The 16,100-nt window shown below is 40.7% G+C and overlaps 1 protein-coding gene across 16 annotated transcripts in view; it reads left to right on the top strand.

The window, feature by feature from the left end:
* The window catches only part of ESRRG (estrogen related receptor gamma), a 624,049-nt gene that overhangs the window by 598,511 nt on the left and 9,438 nt on the right, over window positions 1-16,100 (top strand). For all 16 annotated transcript variants that reach the window (XM_032317728.1, XM_032317731.1, XM_032317734.1 and 13 more), the window contains one exon: window positions 8,984-9,253. In XM_032317728.1, the coding sequence (XP_032173619.1) occupies window positions 8,984-9,253 (270 nt within the window). The remainder of the gene's footprint in view (window positions 1-8,983; window positions 9,254-16,100) is intronic.

Raw genomic sequence — 16,100 nt, 5'->3', positions numbered from 1 at the left:
CTTAACCCACTGAGCCACCCAGGCGCCCCTGTCTTGCCCTGTTTTATAACTTGCAGCTGTGCCTGTGGATGTTACACAGGAACAGTGATGACGGCGATGGAATGGAAGGAGTGTATATGCCTGACTTGGGAACAGGAAGAGGGAGACTTGGTGATAGATCCCCGAGAGCTGGGCGGGAGGCGGCGGGTGGATGACGACGCCGTTAATCCGGGAAGCAGTTTCCGGCTCAGCCTGTGAGGCCGTCTGCTGAGGAGTTACCAGAAGAGGATTTTTCAGGAAATGGGGCAGGAAAGGAAGAAACGGGCCCAATAGGGAGAGAAATGCCATCCTGTGCCAGAGGGTTTGTGTTTGGTTCTTCTGAGACACGGAAGCCAAGAATGCCTTTTGGTCAGCGGGTGGCATGCGTAGAGTTCATATTTATTTATTTATTTATTTAATAACGATTTTTATTTATTTATTTGACAGAGAGAGAGCACAAGTAGGCAGAGAGGCAGGCAGAGAGAGAGGAAGGGAAGCAGGTCCCTGCTGAGCAGAGAGCCGGACGCGGGGCTCAATCCCAGGACCCCAGGATCATGACCTGAGCCAAAGGCAGAGGCTTAACCCACTGAGCCACCCAGGCGCCCCTAGAGTTCCTATTTAGAAGAATGCTTGAGTAGCCATGGTTAGGATGGAAGAAGGAAATACCAATAGCCCTGTATCCCGGAAGAGATGAAAGACGTCTGGACCAAAACTGGGGGGAGGCACGGAGGAGAGAAGTGATGGAAACTTTGGGAGACTGTGTACAACCACACACCCATCTTTCCTCCCTCACATATACGTACCCTTTGAGCATTCCTAGTGGTACCGACCTTCTTTTCCTCATCGTGATCTCATTTCTTCCTACTGTGCCGTAACATCGCAGGGGTATGGATTATATTACGCTCGTTTTGTATGTCCTGGTAGGTCCGGGCATGGTGCTTCCCTTACCATAGATGCACTGAATAGCAATTGATTTAAATTCTGTGATAGTGGAACCACGGGGAACTGAGTAGGGCTGAACCAAACCCTTGGAAACATAGTTTTCTACTTTCTCATTTTACAGATGAAAGAGCAGGAGCCAGAGAAGTTGACTCATTGCTCAGAGTTACACAGGTCCTTGGCGGGAGAGGTGGCCCCCAGTGCTAGGTCTACCAACTCCCAGTCCAGTGGTCTTTGTCTGAGGTGCTCACCGTTAGCCACACAGCCTTGTGCTGCCTATCGGTACTGCTCACTGTGGTACTCCAAATCACACAGCATTGCAACTGGAAGCTTCTTCAGAGATGGATAATCTCCATTTCACATATGACAAATGAGGAGTCAGCCATGGGTTTGTATTAGTTTGCTGGGGCTACTGTAACAGAGAACCACACACTAGACGGCTGACAACAGAAGTGTATTGTCTCACAGCTCTGAAGGCTAGAAGTCTCAGCTCGAAGTGTTGGGAGGGTTGGTTACTTCTAAGGGCTGTGAGGAAGAATCTCTGTCAGCTTCTGGTAGCCCCGAGCATCCACTGGCTTGTCAATAGCATTTTCTGTGTATCTTCACCTCATTTGCCTTCTGTTTGTGTCTGTCTCTGCACACATCCCCCCTTTTTAATGAAGCTACAGTCAGATTAGGAGCCACCGTAATGACCTCATCTTAACTTGACCATCTGTAAAGACCCTATTTCCAAATAAAGTCACATTCACGGGTACTGGGAGTTAGGATTATACCATCTTTCGGAAGGACACAATTCAACCCATAGCAGAAGTCAAGTTAACACTAGTGGTTGTAGTGTTAGAACCCAGTCTAGAACCCAGATTTGCAGACCTCAACGTTGCTGCTCCCCACCCTGGCCTCTTCCCTCCCATATCACTCAGGTGGCAGGAACTCCTTAGCTTTGGGGTATCTGACATTAGTTGTTTCCCATAGATTATTTAAAAGTCTGTGGAAATGTCTGTCAGGCTACAGATCCTTAAAGTTTAGAAAGAGTCAGCATGCATTTATTTTAGAGGCGTGATTTTTATTTTTTTATTTTATTTTTTAAAAGAGTATATTTATTTATTTGTCAGAGAGAGCACACAAGCAGGGGGAGTGGCAGGCAGAAGGAGAAATGGCTTCCTGCTGAGCAAGGAACCCCAGGACCCTGGGATCATGACCTGAGCCAAAGGTAGACACTTAACCAACTGAGGCACTCAGGCATCCCTGGAGGCTTGATTTTTTTAAATCAAATATTAGACCAAATTTAATGAGGGCTCAAAAGGGAGTGGCAGGCAGAAGGAGAAACGGCTTCCTGCTGAGCAAGGAACCCCAGGACCCTGGGATCATGACCTGAGCCGAAGGTAGACACTTAACCAACTGAGGCACTCAGGCATCCCTGGAGGCTTGATTTTTTTTAATCAAATATTAGACCAAATTTAATGAGGGCTCAAAATTTCCTGAAGACAGTGCCTGCATATCTGATGCCCTGGCTGGATCCATCTTCCTTGGACTACCGGTCAGGGCCCTGTAACTTCCTGTGGTATTTCCTGACTGGTCCCAGCAGTGACTGGGCAGAGCCAGTCCAATTCAAGCACAGGATCTTCTTCTTTCAAACCAGGAATATGGCTTCAAAATGAGCTTTTCCTGCTCTGTGTCCATCTAATCCCAAAGTGAGACTGAAAATGCCCTTCTATAATTTTTTTTTTTTTTTGATTCCTACATTATATGGCCCTGCCTTCCTTTTTTCTTGATGGTCAAACAAACTTGAGTCACATCAAAAATGACACTTTCCAGGCAGAGCTCTCTTGTTTTCAACTAGTACAAAATAAAAATTGTAGGAAAAGAAAGCCATTACGTATCCCTCCTTTAAAGCAACTCAGCCAATACCTTTCTCATGCCCTCCAGTCATTTATCTTTCTTCTTGGCTTAGATGAGAGGTTGGGAGACATAAAGTTGAGGTCAAGTAACAGGGAGTTTGGGGAAAGCTTAAAGAATGTTTTCAGGTCCTCTGTAGTCATTCAGCAGTAGGAGGGTAAGTGGGATTTCCAAAGAGGAAGCATACCCTCCATCTAGAACTCTCTGGATTCTTACTTTACATTCACCTGCCTTAGATCAGGTCCTTTTTTCAAAGTGGGTTGGCAGTTGTCCCCCTCCCACACTCACAGAAACAAGCCAAAAAACCCCCCTCTGGTCATCATTTTGATGCTTCTTTGAGTAGCCATCTGGGAATACCTTTCTTTAGCTGCTATTCTACTTTTAATTTTTCGAGCAAGCTGCCCTTGGAAACAAGGGACAATTACTAAAGATAGAATTTCGCCAGTGCCACGGGGGCATGTCTTCGATTTCTGTGCCCCTGAGTGGGCTAATTGAAACTTCTTTGGCTGTTCCCATGATCAGCATAGGTGGCCAGTTGCACCTGTAATCTCAGTTAATAGTGATAATTCTTAGATCCTGGACTGGTAGGTATTGCCTTTAGGATTCTATTCTATCCCCCTTTTAGTTTGTCACCACTGCTTAGACCATTTGCTAAGTTTTATGGATGGTGTTCAAGTTTGTCACGTAGATAGAATTTTTTGAATTAGAGTTCTTTCAGATTTTCACATTTGTCCTATGATACCACTATTCTAAAACAATGGTCTCATAAAATCTCTGTGAATCCTACTGGAAGTATATGAACGGAAGTAAGGAAATCATGGAATCAACAGATGTTGAAACAGGATCACATTCTAAGAAGAGGAGCTATCCCATTTTTGCAATTTTTCTTATATTTGACCCAAACTAAGCAAAATGGAGTCTGAACTTTTGAAATCTGGTTTATAGTCAGACAAGAAGAATAAAGATTCAAAAAATAATAGTGGTGGGCGCCTGGGTGGCTCAGTGGGTTAAGCCGCTGCCTTCGGCTCAGGTCATGATCTCGGGGTCCTGGGATCGAGTCCCGCATCTGGCTCTCTGCTCAGCAGGGAGCCTGCTTCCTCCTCTCTCTCTGCCTGCCTCTCTGCCTACTTGTGATCTCTGTCTGTCAAATAAATAAATAAAATCTTTAAAAAAAAATAATAGTGGAGGTATAATGTCTAATGCTTATGTGCTAATATAATAGGTAATATTTGTCATCCACTATAAAGAAAAGTTTTCAGGGAAATGCTTCTGACGGCACCAAGTAAAGATTCCAGCTTTAACTTTAGAACTTGACCGTCTGTACTTACTTAACTCCAGCCCCTACTAAGGGCCAGTCCGTAAAGGGCATCTCTCTAAAAAGCAGAATAGAGAAAAGGTCTTTATATATTGTATAAACATTATAATATACTATATATTAATAACAAGGGTTATGCATCTGTGTATCTGTTGGTAGCGAAGACCAGACCTTAGCGCCATTGTGATTCTTTCCTCTCCTAGTTCCTGTAAGCACTGGGTTTATTTGTACGGCAGAGAAAGGATCTCACTCATGCCACAGTGCTCAGTCAGCTTCTCTCAGTGCATTTTGTTTACCATCTCGGTGAGTCGTTATGGCGTAATTACAGTTCTAACATGATACGCTATTTGCTGAGAACCTTCAATTTTTGGTGGAAGAGAGAAACTACAGTTCAAAAACAGTGAGCGGAGCCAATCAGTGCCATGATTAACCGATATTAACAGACACCCTGAAGATTTCAAAATGTTTGCTCTCCATTTCCAGGAAGCAGCCAGGAAGAAAATGCCTAGCAGGGGTTAAACCCCGGTGCCTGCACGGCAGCCTATTTCTGTCAACACTCCGTTCAGGAAATAAACATTTATGCTTTCTGAAATGAAAGTGTATTTTTGAAGACTAGCCGTCAGATATTTTTTGCCCTTCACACTTTCAAATGCTTAGCCTTTTCTGTAAGTTGACTGCAAAGTGCATCAGTTTGCCAGGCTAAAAAAAAAAAAAAAAAAGTGCTTGACAAGTGCCCATGGCACCAATGTCATCCTCCAAAGTTTCTAGTGGACGGAGGCAAGAGCGTTGGCACAAAGCATACTTTCTTCAAGCCTGTTACTTCAGGGGTACCTGCCTCTTGAGAAGCTTTTCAATCCTTCCAAATGATGTTATTTCCTACTGTCGTCTGGTTTATTTGGAGCACACAGGATCGCAGATAAACACACTATTTAACTGCGGGTCAAGGGAGAGAGTCATTCTGCTCGCAAAACGCCCGAGATACAGTAACTGGCGCTGACTCCAGGACGGAGATGGAGAGAGATCAGAGTTGTCAGCGACAGGCATGGAATGGGCCATGGTTGGGGAAGGAAAAAAAAAAATGGGCCGTGGTATCAGTGTATTTTAAAAAAGCTGTAATACGGCTGAACATTTAAAACTATAACCTGTCAAACACCAAAGATTAAGATCCCGGGATGTACAAAACATGACGTTCGAACGACACAGCGGCGACGCGTATTTTATTTCACTGGGGGGAAAGGTTTCTCTCTGCAAAGGTAGCAAGATGGGTTCGGGGATGAGGGCCTCTCGTTCATAGCCCCGTAGCCATAAAACCCCATTCAGTGCCGGGCACAGTGCACACAAGTAATCCTCATTTGGATACAAGCATGTGTGCACCAAGAGAGCCATCACATTTTTAGAGAATTCCTTAAACTTGGTTTATTTAGATCTTGGCCATTTAGGTTTTTATACTTTGCTCAGGTCCCCTGATCAAAATATTATCATCTCCATGTCGTTCTATATGGGAACAGTCCTAAAGGGCAGGCAGAAGAAGTTTGTGGTATTCCAGTGTAAGCTCTGTTATGCATCCTGCCTCCTTTGTCGCCAGGGGAGCAGAACAGTCTCCTCATGAGGCTCTGTCCCTGTCACCCAGGCATCTGGGCAGGCTCTCTTTGTGCCAGCTTGCAGACTGCCGAGGTGTGGTAGGAAAGGGTTAAAAGTGTTGCAGGTCAGCTTTTTCAAGAGCATGAAGAGATAAAAGTCCAGACTTTTATTTACATTCTGGAAAGCATGGATGGTCCCTTTTCCTATCATTTTGCAAAATTACACTTCCTTTAATCAACTGAAAGAGATGTGAAGCTATCAAGCAAAGCAAACTTGTCAAACCTTTTGTGCTGTGCCCATCTCCCCATCCTCGCTGACCAAAAAAAAAAAAAAAGAGAGAGTGTATTTTTTATTTTTTAACCTTTTTCCTTTTATTTCCTTAAGAAGTGAAAGAAAAAAAGTTAGGTTTATAGGAAGGATTCACACACACACACACACACACACACAGCCATCAGCAGAGAGCAGACAAATTGCAGGACCAACCTAAAAAAAAAAAAATGAAATTTTATTGTTTTTGCTTAATTAAACCCCAAAGAAATGTGTGAAACCTTGTTATGGCTGAAAATTGCGAATTTGTAAATCACAGGGACAAAAGGGCCCCTGTGCAACTTTAAAGTTTCCGTGCACGTAACTGTCGATAGCGTGCCTTCTCCATCATCAGCACTAAATTCACATTGATGCCTCTTTTCTTCTCCGTATTGATCCTTCCATGAGAACGTAGATTTGTATCTGTTAATTAATGCGTCCTGAAACAGCGTTTGTATTAATCAGGCAGATAAGAAAAATTGGATGCCTGCGTCCTCTTGACAACCGTAAAAGTGCTGGGCCTGATAAAATCGTGGACGGACCTCAATAAAAAAGTTCCTCCTTCCACTCAATAAACTAATCATCCTGCTTTTAATTATTCGGCAGAAAGATGTGTGGAGATTGGAGAATGTGTAAATCTATTTACTAACAGCGGTGTCTGGGAGGGGGAATAGGGCTGTCACAGGAAGGGGCTGCGGGCTCCGCGCTCTGTCCATCTGCTGCGGCAGAGAGAACGGCTGCTCGGAAGCATGAAGAGGAACAAGCGCACGAAGGCAAAGGGGAAAATACTCCTCCCTTCTGGCTCGTAACTTTCCAAGATGATCATTTATTTCTTCATCTATTTCATTTGCAAAACAAACCCCGACCCTTCCCTTTGCTTGCGTTAGGTGTATTTGGATGTGTGTCGCATCATTTATCTCGGGATTGGGTGGGGCGTGGGTGGCCAGGGGATAGGATAGAAAAAGGAGCAGTACTGGTTTGTTTGCTGGGAGTGTAACAGGCTCAAGACCGAAAGCAAATGGAGCCTAACCCAGTCAGACCAGGTCGTTATTTTTCTCTTTGGACTCTCTGTTGAAAATGTGACCACATGTTTTATCTCTAATTCTAATAGGAAACTTATGTAACCCCACAATGGGATGACCAGAAAGAGAAAAGGAGTGGGAAAAAAAGGAAAGAAAGATTGACACCGCCAATTCCGAAGAAGATCTGTCATGTAATGTGTAAATGGCTTGATAAACAATGAAAGAGATGCTTTTTACACGTGTGTGAAGACCCGCCTTTAATAAAAGCCAGACTAATCCCTCTTGATGATTTTATTAAACACTTCAGTTAATGGTGCCAAGTGGCAAACCACTAGTTTTCACCAACAGGGCAGGAAATCGTTTCCTTGTCCTCATTGTGAAGTAGTTTCTAATATCAGATGCGATGTGAACAATTGGATAGGAATCAAAATGAGACAAAAGCAGTGACCATAAGCAGGAGCCCAAGAAGACTGGGCAGCAGTGGATAGTTATGATTTGGGTAGTAGGATCTGGAGAAGGAGTAAAAATAGATTTTATACGTTGCATTATTAAAATTTTCTCCTTCTATGGAATTATTGGTGGCAGGATCTTAAATCATGGTATTGTTGTCCTCAATAACTGTAGGGCTGTTTGCTCACCCCTTGGAGTCCCTGGGCATTACCTTTGAAATGAAAGTGAAGATTTAAGAAACATTCATTTTTTAGGACTCTTGGGGAAAGTATGTGGCTGATCATTAGGTATCTTCACTAAGACTTCCATTTAGAATCTAGATCTCATCCCTCTGAGGTATAAATAAATATTTTTACTCCTAACTAGGTTTGATTATACTACTTCCTCTTTCCCTATTGAATAGCACTTCCTTTTTTTTTTTTCTTTTTTTTTTTTTTTTTTTTTGCATGTTTTCTCGGAAAGGAATTTCTTTATATGTGTTACATGTGAATTCAGACCAGATTGTTAGTGAAGAATTACAGGAGTCATCTGGATATTTCAGATAAAAATAATATTTAATATAGTGAGGTTTATTGAATGCATAGCATTGGTATTTTGCTGGGTGTTACTTTGTGTGCCCCCCAAACAAAAACTGAGGTGCGAGTAAATTGTCTTTCCCCCAGTGAAAGAGCCAGCAGCTCAGTGGGGCCAATATTTAATCTGAGGATCTGGATCTGCCTATATCCTACCCACGGAACTGCATTGCCACCATATTTAACTCTTTTTAAATAACTGGATGTTAATCAGAAGAACAAACTGTGGCTTTTTGATTTGGTGAAGAGGCCAGGCCACTCAGTATTCTTTTCTCTTTTACACCAATGAACACCATTTGGAGAGGAATTCATGTTATATATCAGTGAGTACAAAATATCCAACTAAGAAGGCTCTTTTGGGTGTATGAATACTCATCCTTCACTGAGCGTCTGACTGTTACAGAGAAATGTTTGCTAATTGCACTCTACAGGGTAAGGCTACACTGTTTGTTTTCTGTTATTTGGGGAGCTCTTTTTTTTTATTTAAATTTTCCTGTTGTTTATCAATAGTAGTTTTTAGAGATGAAATGGATGAAAACCTGACTTCCTGAAAGACATTTATAAAAACTATAGCCAGACATCAATTATGTCTAAAGACTACATACTCTTTTCTTCTGAAATGAAAGAAACAAACCTACTTTTCCGTTCTGTCTACCTCAACTGTGCCTATAAAACCTAGTGAAAAAAAGACACCAGCAAGTCAAACTGGTTTGTGACTTTCACTTTGCCGTTCGCACAATGATCAGGGGAAAATTTAAGAGCATCTCATCAAAGCTCAGCATAATTTTGAGCACCGATGCAGAAGCTGACTACCATATGAAACTAATGTTGCATTATGAAATTATGGCTTTAAAGTAACTTGATCTGCCCATCTTCCCATGCAGGCTTCTCCACGCTGTCCCTGGCGGACCAGATGAGCCTTCTGCAGAGTGCTTGGATGGAAATTTTGATCCTTGGTGTCGTATACCGATCTCTCTCATTTGAGGATGAACTTGTCTATGCAGATGATTATATAATGGATGAAGACCAGTCCAAGTTAGCAGGCCTTCTTGACCTCAATAATGCTATCCTGCAGCTGGTAAAGAAATACAAGAGCATGAAGCTGGAGAAAGAAGAATTTGTCACCCTCAAAGCCATAGCTCTTGCTAATTCAGGTTGGCATGCTAACATGGTCGTTGTTGCATTTTTTAATATTCCAGTTTTACCCTCCCTCGACTTCTTCAGAAATTTGCTAAACCCGGTTTTAAGTTTTGTATGAGACAGCAAAATTATAGTCATTACGGCTTTCTAGTGAAAAGTTAGAAATAAGAAAAGTCCACTTGCATTATTTTTATTACATTTGTTTATTGAAAGCGGTGAAACTTTTGGCAGCCTAATGTGTAGGGTAAATGGAAGCTCTCCCGACAGCGTTACCTCCATTGTCTTGTAGGCACAGGTGAAAATAAGGGTGCACCGTGGGTACGTGGAAAGCATTTTCCCCTTCATAAATGAACATTTTGCAATTGGAAAAACATACATAGTGTTGTTTTTATTTTGGTTATCGAATAGTCTAGTTTTCTTGTATTCTGGAATTCTGTAGAAGGCAACTTCTACTGGAATATTTCTCTGAAAGGTACCACCTATGCAGCGAGGGTGCAGAATTATGGGAATAAACAGTCTTTACATTTGAATGGAAATGTACTAAAATAGCAACTTCTGATAAGTAAAAATCGTTGCTGCTTTGTTGTTTTTCCCTTTGTGCCTCTACTACCGCTTTATTGTGGTCTTAAGTCGCTTTTGGCATTTGCATATAGTTCCGGATAGATCCCTCCTTAATGACGTGCCGATCTTTAGATACCTGCGTGTCAATAACGCACTCTGATGCTGTGTACCATTGACAGTCACACCGTGCCCCTCCATCTGCTTTTGTTTTGACCCTATCTTTGAACTTTATCTTGGTTGCTGGCCAGTAGTTTTCCCTTTAATTACAAGAAGGAAACTGTCAATAAAATCTGTTAAATGGGATGCAATGAGTGGCTTGAATGGGCGGACGGCTATTTGTTCAAATTCTGCAGCATTCAAGGTATTGACAGTTTGTTTTCTGGGGCCATATGTGACGATCAATCTCAGGCTGGGCTCAGCCGCGCTGAAAAATGAAAAACCAGATTGCTTTTGCTTACTTGTGGATGACGACTTTGTGATTTGGCGCGGTCCTAGTGAGATGAGACCCTTCTGCCCAAATTGCCCCCATGAGAGCCGGGGACGCGTGACTGTTTTTAGAAATAATTTTTAATTGATTTTGTAATTAACAGTTCATCTACAATATTGATGCATGCATCCTTGGACTGATAGGAGGGAAATTGTTTTCAACAATGAAGTTGTACTTTCCTATTTGTCTTCATAATGGAGTTTAGCATTGCATACTTTTAATTGCTGACCACACCGTTCACCCGCTTGTCCTCCTCCCCTGTGAAACTGTAATCTAGGATTCCTTATGACAAGTGCCACTATTGATGCAGACATCTCACATAGCCCTTCTCTGGCTCTCCAGAAGACCAAAGTGGGAGATGGGAGAGAAATTTCCCAAGAATTTGTTAGTTTGCAGGACTTCACATTATATCATCTCTCATCATCAGATGAAAAATTCTGTAGCAGTGGTTTGGGGAAGAATTTCTGTTTGGTAGTTGTATAGTGATTCTAATTGAAACCATGTACTTGGCCAGTTATATTTAAAACCCAGCAAGCATGTTTTCTATCTTTTATATTACATAATGCTTTTTAAAATTATTAACTGTGAGTGCTGAGCAGCGCTAAAACTTGATCGAGATTGCTAAAATCTTATCATTTTAGGTATTAGATATATACTTTATGGCTATTGTAATTTAGAGTACCTGAATTAATTAGCAGCAGCATTTCTGTCTGTTGTGTAGAAGTATAATCATTAGTGTTTTGATATGTAAATATTTGAATCCCACAGACTCCGCTGTTGGAAGGAGGAAGTGACCTACTTTAGAGCAATGACTGGTGATTAGAAAGTCTTTAAAGAACTAGTTAGTTTGCTTTTCTGGTTTAAAGTGAGATCTAGTTAACTGACCCTCTCTTTTTTCTCTTATACTGGTATTGAGTAACTTTAATTTCTTTCAGGAAATTTCTCCGTGTCACAAAGTTACTCTGCAAGTGCTTGCAACTTTTTTTAGCTTCTCAAAAACCAAGAAAACTTAACTGAATCAGAGTCCATAATAACGGAGAAAAGATTAAGGATTGTATTGATGTCTACACTGTGCCAGTTCTCTCGTGGCTGTATAAATATGACCCTTTCTCATGCTTCCAACCCCAAACCCCACCATGTTAGCATGGGATAAACCACTCAGAAAATCTTATTTTTTTTTTCTCATGCTGTCAATATGATGCTATTTTATTCCATTTTTTTACCATTACTTGGATGATAGCAATAAAGTTGTAGATTCATTTTTGCTTAGTTCCAGGGACTCTTAAACTGCTCAAAAATACATGAGTATGAAAAATGTTTTCAAAGATACCCTAAAAAGCTCGTGGTTTTTCTTTCAGTATTTAGAGATACAGAATTTATGGGGGGAAAAAAAATCTATTTTAGTGTTATTTTTGTAGATATCTTAGCATTCCCTGTATGGCTGTAGGTGTTAAGAAGCAATGTCTCATTAATCTAAATTTCAGCTTGTTTTAAACATCTGTCTTTATTCAATAATTATTAATATTATGCTTATGCTCAGGAAACCAGGAATCGTCTTCTCAGTAATAGCTGTCATATATTTTTGTACCTCTGTTTGTGGTATATGTGAACTCACTTACATATATGTGAACTCACTTACTTACAACAGCAGGAACACCACTGGAAATACTTTCCCTGTCTTGAAGCATATAGGGAAAAACAACAACAACAAACCCAATATATTTTGAACTAATACTGTTATTCTCACATTCACATTGTTTTTTTGTCCCAATTATTTTTAAAGATAAGAAACTCACAGGCTCACTTAAACTATATACTTTCTTAATTTTGCACACCAACTATCTCCTCGGCAATTGTTGCCTCCCTGATCTCTCTCTGCCACTGAATTTAAAAAGGAAAATCTACATCACAATGTTAACTTTGTAATTGTTACGCCCCTTTATCTCATCAAACACCAAGAAGTTAGACTCCTCTCCAGAATTCTTCCCATTTGGGGAGTTTTATGATTCTGTAATTAATTTTATGTCTTTATTGGAAAATTTAGTGAAATATTACTACATGCGTTTTGGGTAAGATTATTTCATGGGATTCTCTTCTCTCAGTTTGGTTCTATTGACTCCTACGCTTAAGAATTTGTTTGAAGTTATTATTCTGGCCCCAAGGAAGTAGACTTGTTTTTATATATGGAAGACTAAAGCAGTTTAAGAGTGAGAATTGCTTTTAGTCTGGTCATTTTCTTTGGCTCACAAGGCCCTCCAGCTTCACAGCTGCCACTCCTCCCAAGTGGTATCACCAGCCCTGCCCCCACCCTGGAGCCCTGTGAGCCCAGCTCATTCAGGACTAAACAGAAACTACAGCTTAAAGCTGACTTTTCTCTTTTATTTCTACACCATGCTTGTAGAATAATAGTGTCTGTTGGTAGGAAGCTGCGAGTGATATTTTGCTCCTCAGTTTCAAATCGTAAGTAATTAGAACCACATCCTGACAGTATTTTATTCTTGAGAACAAACGTTTGATGTGTAGAATCATGATATAATTTCAAGGGAGAGAAAGCTTCTGATTACTGTAGGAGACTGGGCTGAGGGCCATCTTTAGTCCTGTAAGTTTGGCCTCGTGTTTTTCAGCCTTTTTTCATTATCTCTCCCTTGGGGTAGCCTTTTTAGATATTTTTTTCTTAATAAGCCCCTAATGAAATCTTAATATCATGAAAATGTTATGAATCTGTTTGTGTACTGTACAGATACACATTTTACCTAAAAAGAGAGATCTGCCCCTACTTTCCAATTCCGAATTCCACTTCGAGAATGTATGTTTTAATCACATAACTGTTTTCTCGTCTGTAACACGAGGCAGGTGAATTATATAATGTCTCATATTACTACGTGGCGTAAAATTTTTATGTCAGTGACTTTTAAGTGAGGGCAGTGAGTTTGGTTGTACATTTTGTATGTGGTTATGTTTGTGTTAATGCTAAATTTATAATATAGAAATATTAACATCCTCATGGATCTGAATAATTAGTATAAAAGTGAAAAACCTCTTTAGTTCCTTAATATTGCTTGAGCCGTCAAACACAATTTTATTGAAATCTTCACTAAATTTGCTAATTTTGATACTCTAGACGGAGTTTAAGATACTGATCAAGCAATTATCCCTTTTTAAGAATCTTTCTGTAGATGTTTCTTTTCTTTTCTTTTCTTTTCTTTTCTTTTTTTTTTTTTTTAGCTTTTGCTAGGGAATCTCATTTGATTTCCACAACATGCCTGTGAGATGGACATGGCCAATAGCATTTTTGCAGGTAGCCGAAGCAAGCTGATGAAGATGTGTGGCCGCTGTGAGGCAGAGGGTTAGACCCTCTCTTCCTCACTACCAGTAAGCTGTTCCTGTTCCACAAATAAGTAGATTGGCAATTTTACATCTGCCAACCAAAATTAGTACTCTTAATTTAGTTTAGAATTTTGCACTCACTTTATCTTGCTGTCTTCTTGGATTCCAGTAGTATAAAACTACTCTTAAAAGTGGCAAAAAAAGATCTGGAGACCAAATGTTTACTACCTTGGTAGGATTTAATAAGAAATAAGTATGGACAGGTCTTTTGCAGCAGGTAAATATTTATATATTTAACTTTTACCCAGACCAAACCATAATTAATACTCTCTGGGAAATCAAAATTATAATTTTTCCAACTCCTAGTCTACTTTTCTTTGGTTTTTGCTCAAATCTGCCATCAGTGTTTGGATTATTTTAATTTCGCTTAAGATGATATAATTGAGTTGAAATGGGTGGTGGTTTTATTTAATCTAACTCTTGAATTTTGTAAATGTGATGATATCTCAGATTTTTATGTAAAAAGTAAAGGTAGGTTTTCAAGTGTTTCTTATCACATTCAATGATTGCTATGCCTTGACATAGTGTAAGAAATATTTGCCCCAAGTGTCTCTGCTTTCAGCTTGGTAATAAGCACATAAATACTCTGCAATTGGTTTACTTCTAGGGAATGACATAATATAACAATATTTCCATTTATAGATAATGACTAATCCCTTATGAAAAGGTCATTAGCATGGTACAGATAATTTATGATATTGTGGAAGATTGAAATATTTACACCCAAGTTGCTATCAACATTCACTTTTTTTTTTTTTAAGATTTATTTATTCTTTTATTTGAGAGAGAGAGAGAGTGTGTGTGTGTGTGCACCCATGAGCGGCAATTGGGGGTGGGCAGAAACTGAGGAGAAGGAGGAAGCAGACTCCCTGCTGAGCAGGAAACCTGATGGGGTAGGGGTGGGGCTTGATTTCAGGACCCTGAGATCATGACCTGAGCCAAAATCAAGAGCTGGGTGCTCAACCGACCGAGCCACCTCGGTTCCCCCCAGCATTCACTTATTGAGTATAATTGTCTTTATCACTTCGAGTAGAAGGAGTTAGAAAGCTCCTGGGTAAGTGTTAGATATTGGAGGGAGAGAGAAGCCTTGAGTACTTGTAGAGAAATAAAAAAGAGTCTCTTAGCAGGGACTTCCGATTCTGCAAGGGGAAAGAATAATGGTAACAATAACTTGGGATTTAGGAGAGGGAACCCAGGAGGAAAGACACTATGGGCTACGGATCTGTGGCTCAACACCCAATATAAATACAGTAAGGGAACGATTTGTGGGTCTGGTATAAACTTCGAGATCTGGCTTCATAGCCAGAGCTAGAAACGAAGAAGATAGTGTATCTCATGGGTACCTGTAAAATCATTCTGTTCTCGCCGTGGTTAAGCACATAATAAGAGTTGTTATCACTGTTTCCAACATTAGAAGTATAACTTTTCTGCATTAGGAAAGACCTAAAAGTTCTTTTGATCTAACCTCTTAGTTGGTATGTGAAGACCTTCCATGGCACTTTGCCAAGTATTTCTACCACCTTGCTCAGAATTCTGCCTAACTCAGTGCTTTCTAGAAGGGACCGTTCCATCGGAAGTTTCTTACTACTCCTCTCTCTGTCTCTGCCTCTCACCATTTTAATATAAAATAAAACATATATTTAAGAGAAAGACCCACACAAACCTCCCCCAAATGTATAACTTAATAAGTGTATTAGTTTTCTGTGGCTGCTCTTACCAATTGCCACAACTTGGTGACTTGAAACAATACGTACTTATTCTGGAGGTCAGAAGTCCGTAAGCATTTTTTACAAGGCTGAAGACAAGATAGAGACTGGGCAGCAGTCCTTCTGGAGGCTCTAGAGGACATGTGTCCTTGCCTTTCCCAGCTTCTAGAGCGACGTTCCTTGCATTGCTTGAGCTGTAGTATGTCCTCCATCTTCCGAGGCAGCAGCGTAGCACCATGGATTGCCTTCTTCTTTGCCTCTCTTTCAAAGACACTGCTGACTTCATTGAAGACCCTCCCAGATAATGTAGGATAATCTCGCATAGCAGATCCTTACTCACACTTGCGAAGTGTGCTTTGCCATAGGAGTAACATTCGGAGCCATTTTTGCCATCTGCCACAATGGCCATATGAGCAAAGATGGGAAATAAAAATTTGTGAGATATCGTAGAAACCCCTCCGTGTGTCTTGTCCCAATCTCACCGCCCTCCTTTGCCCCCCAAAGTAACCACTAGCCTGTTGTGGTTTTTATCCCTTCCTTATGTTTGTTACGGCTTTATCACCCAATGCGTATCCTCAGACATGAGAGTTTAGTCTTGCCCATCCCCCCCCCAAAAAAATCAATGGAGTTTTTAACTCTCCTTTAATCTAAAAGTTGATCTTTCACTTTCATTTTCTTACAATCTCACTGTTGAAGAGGCCAGGGCATTTGACCTGCAGA

Source organism: Mustela erminea, chromosome 17 (assembly GCF_009829155.1).
Source record: "Mustela erminea isolate mMusErm1 chromosome 17, mMusErm1.Pri, whole genome shotgun sequence".
Taxonomy (NCBI): domain Eukaryota; kingdom Metazoa; phylum Chordata; class Mammalia; order Carnivora; family Mustelidae; genus Mustela; species Mustela erminea.
This window is presented reverse-complemented; position numbering and strand designations above follow the sequence as displayed.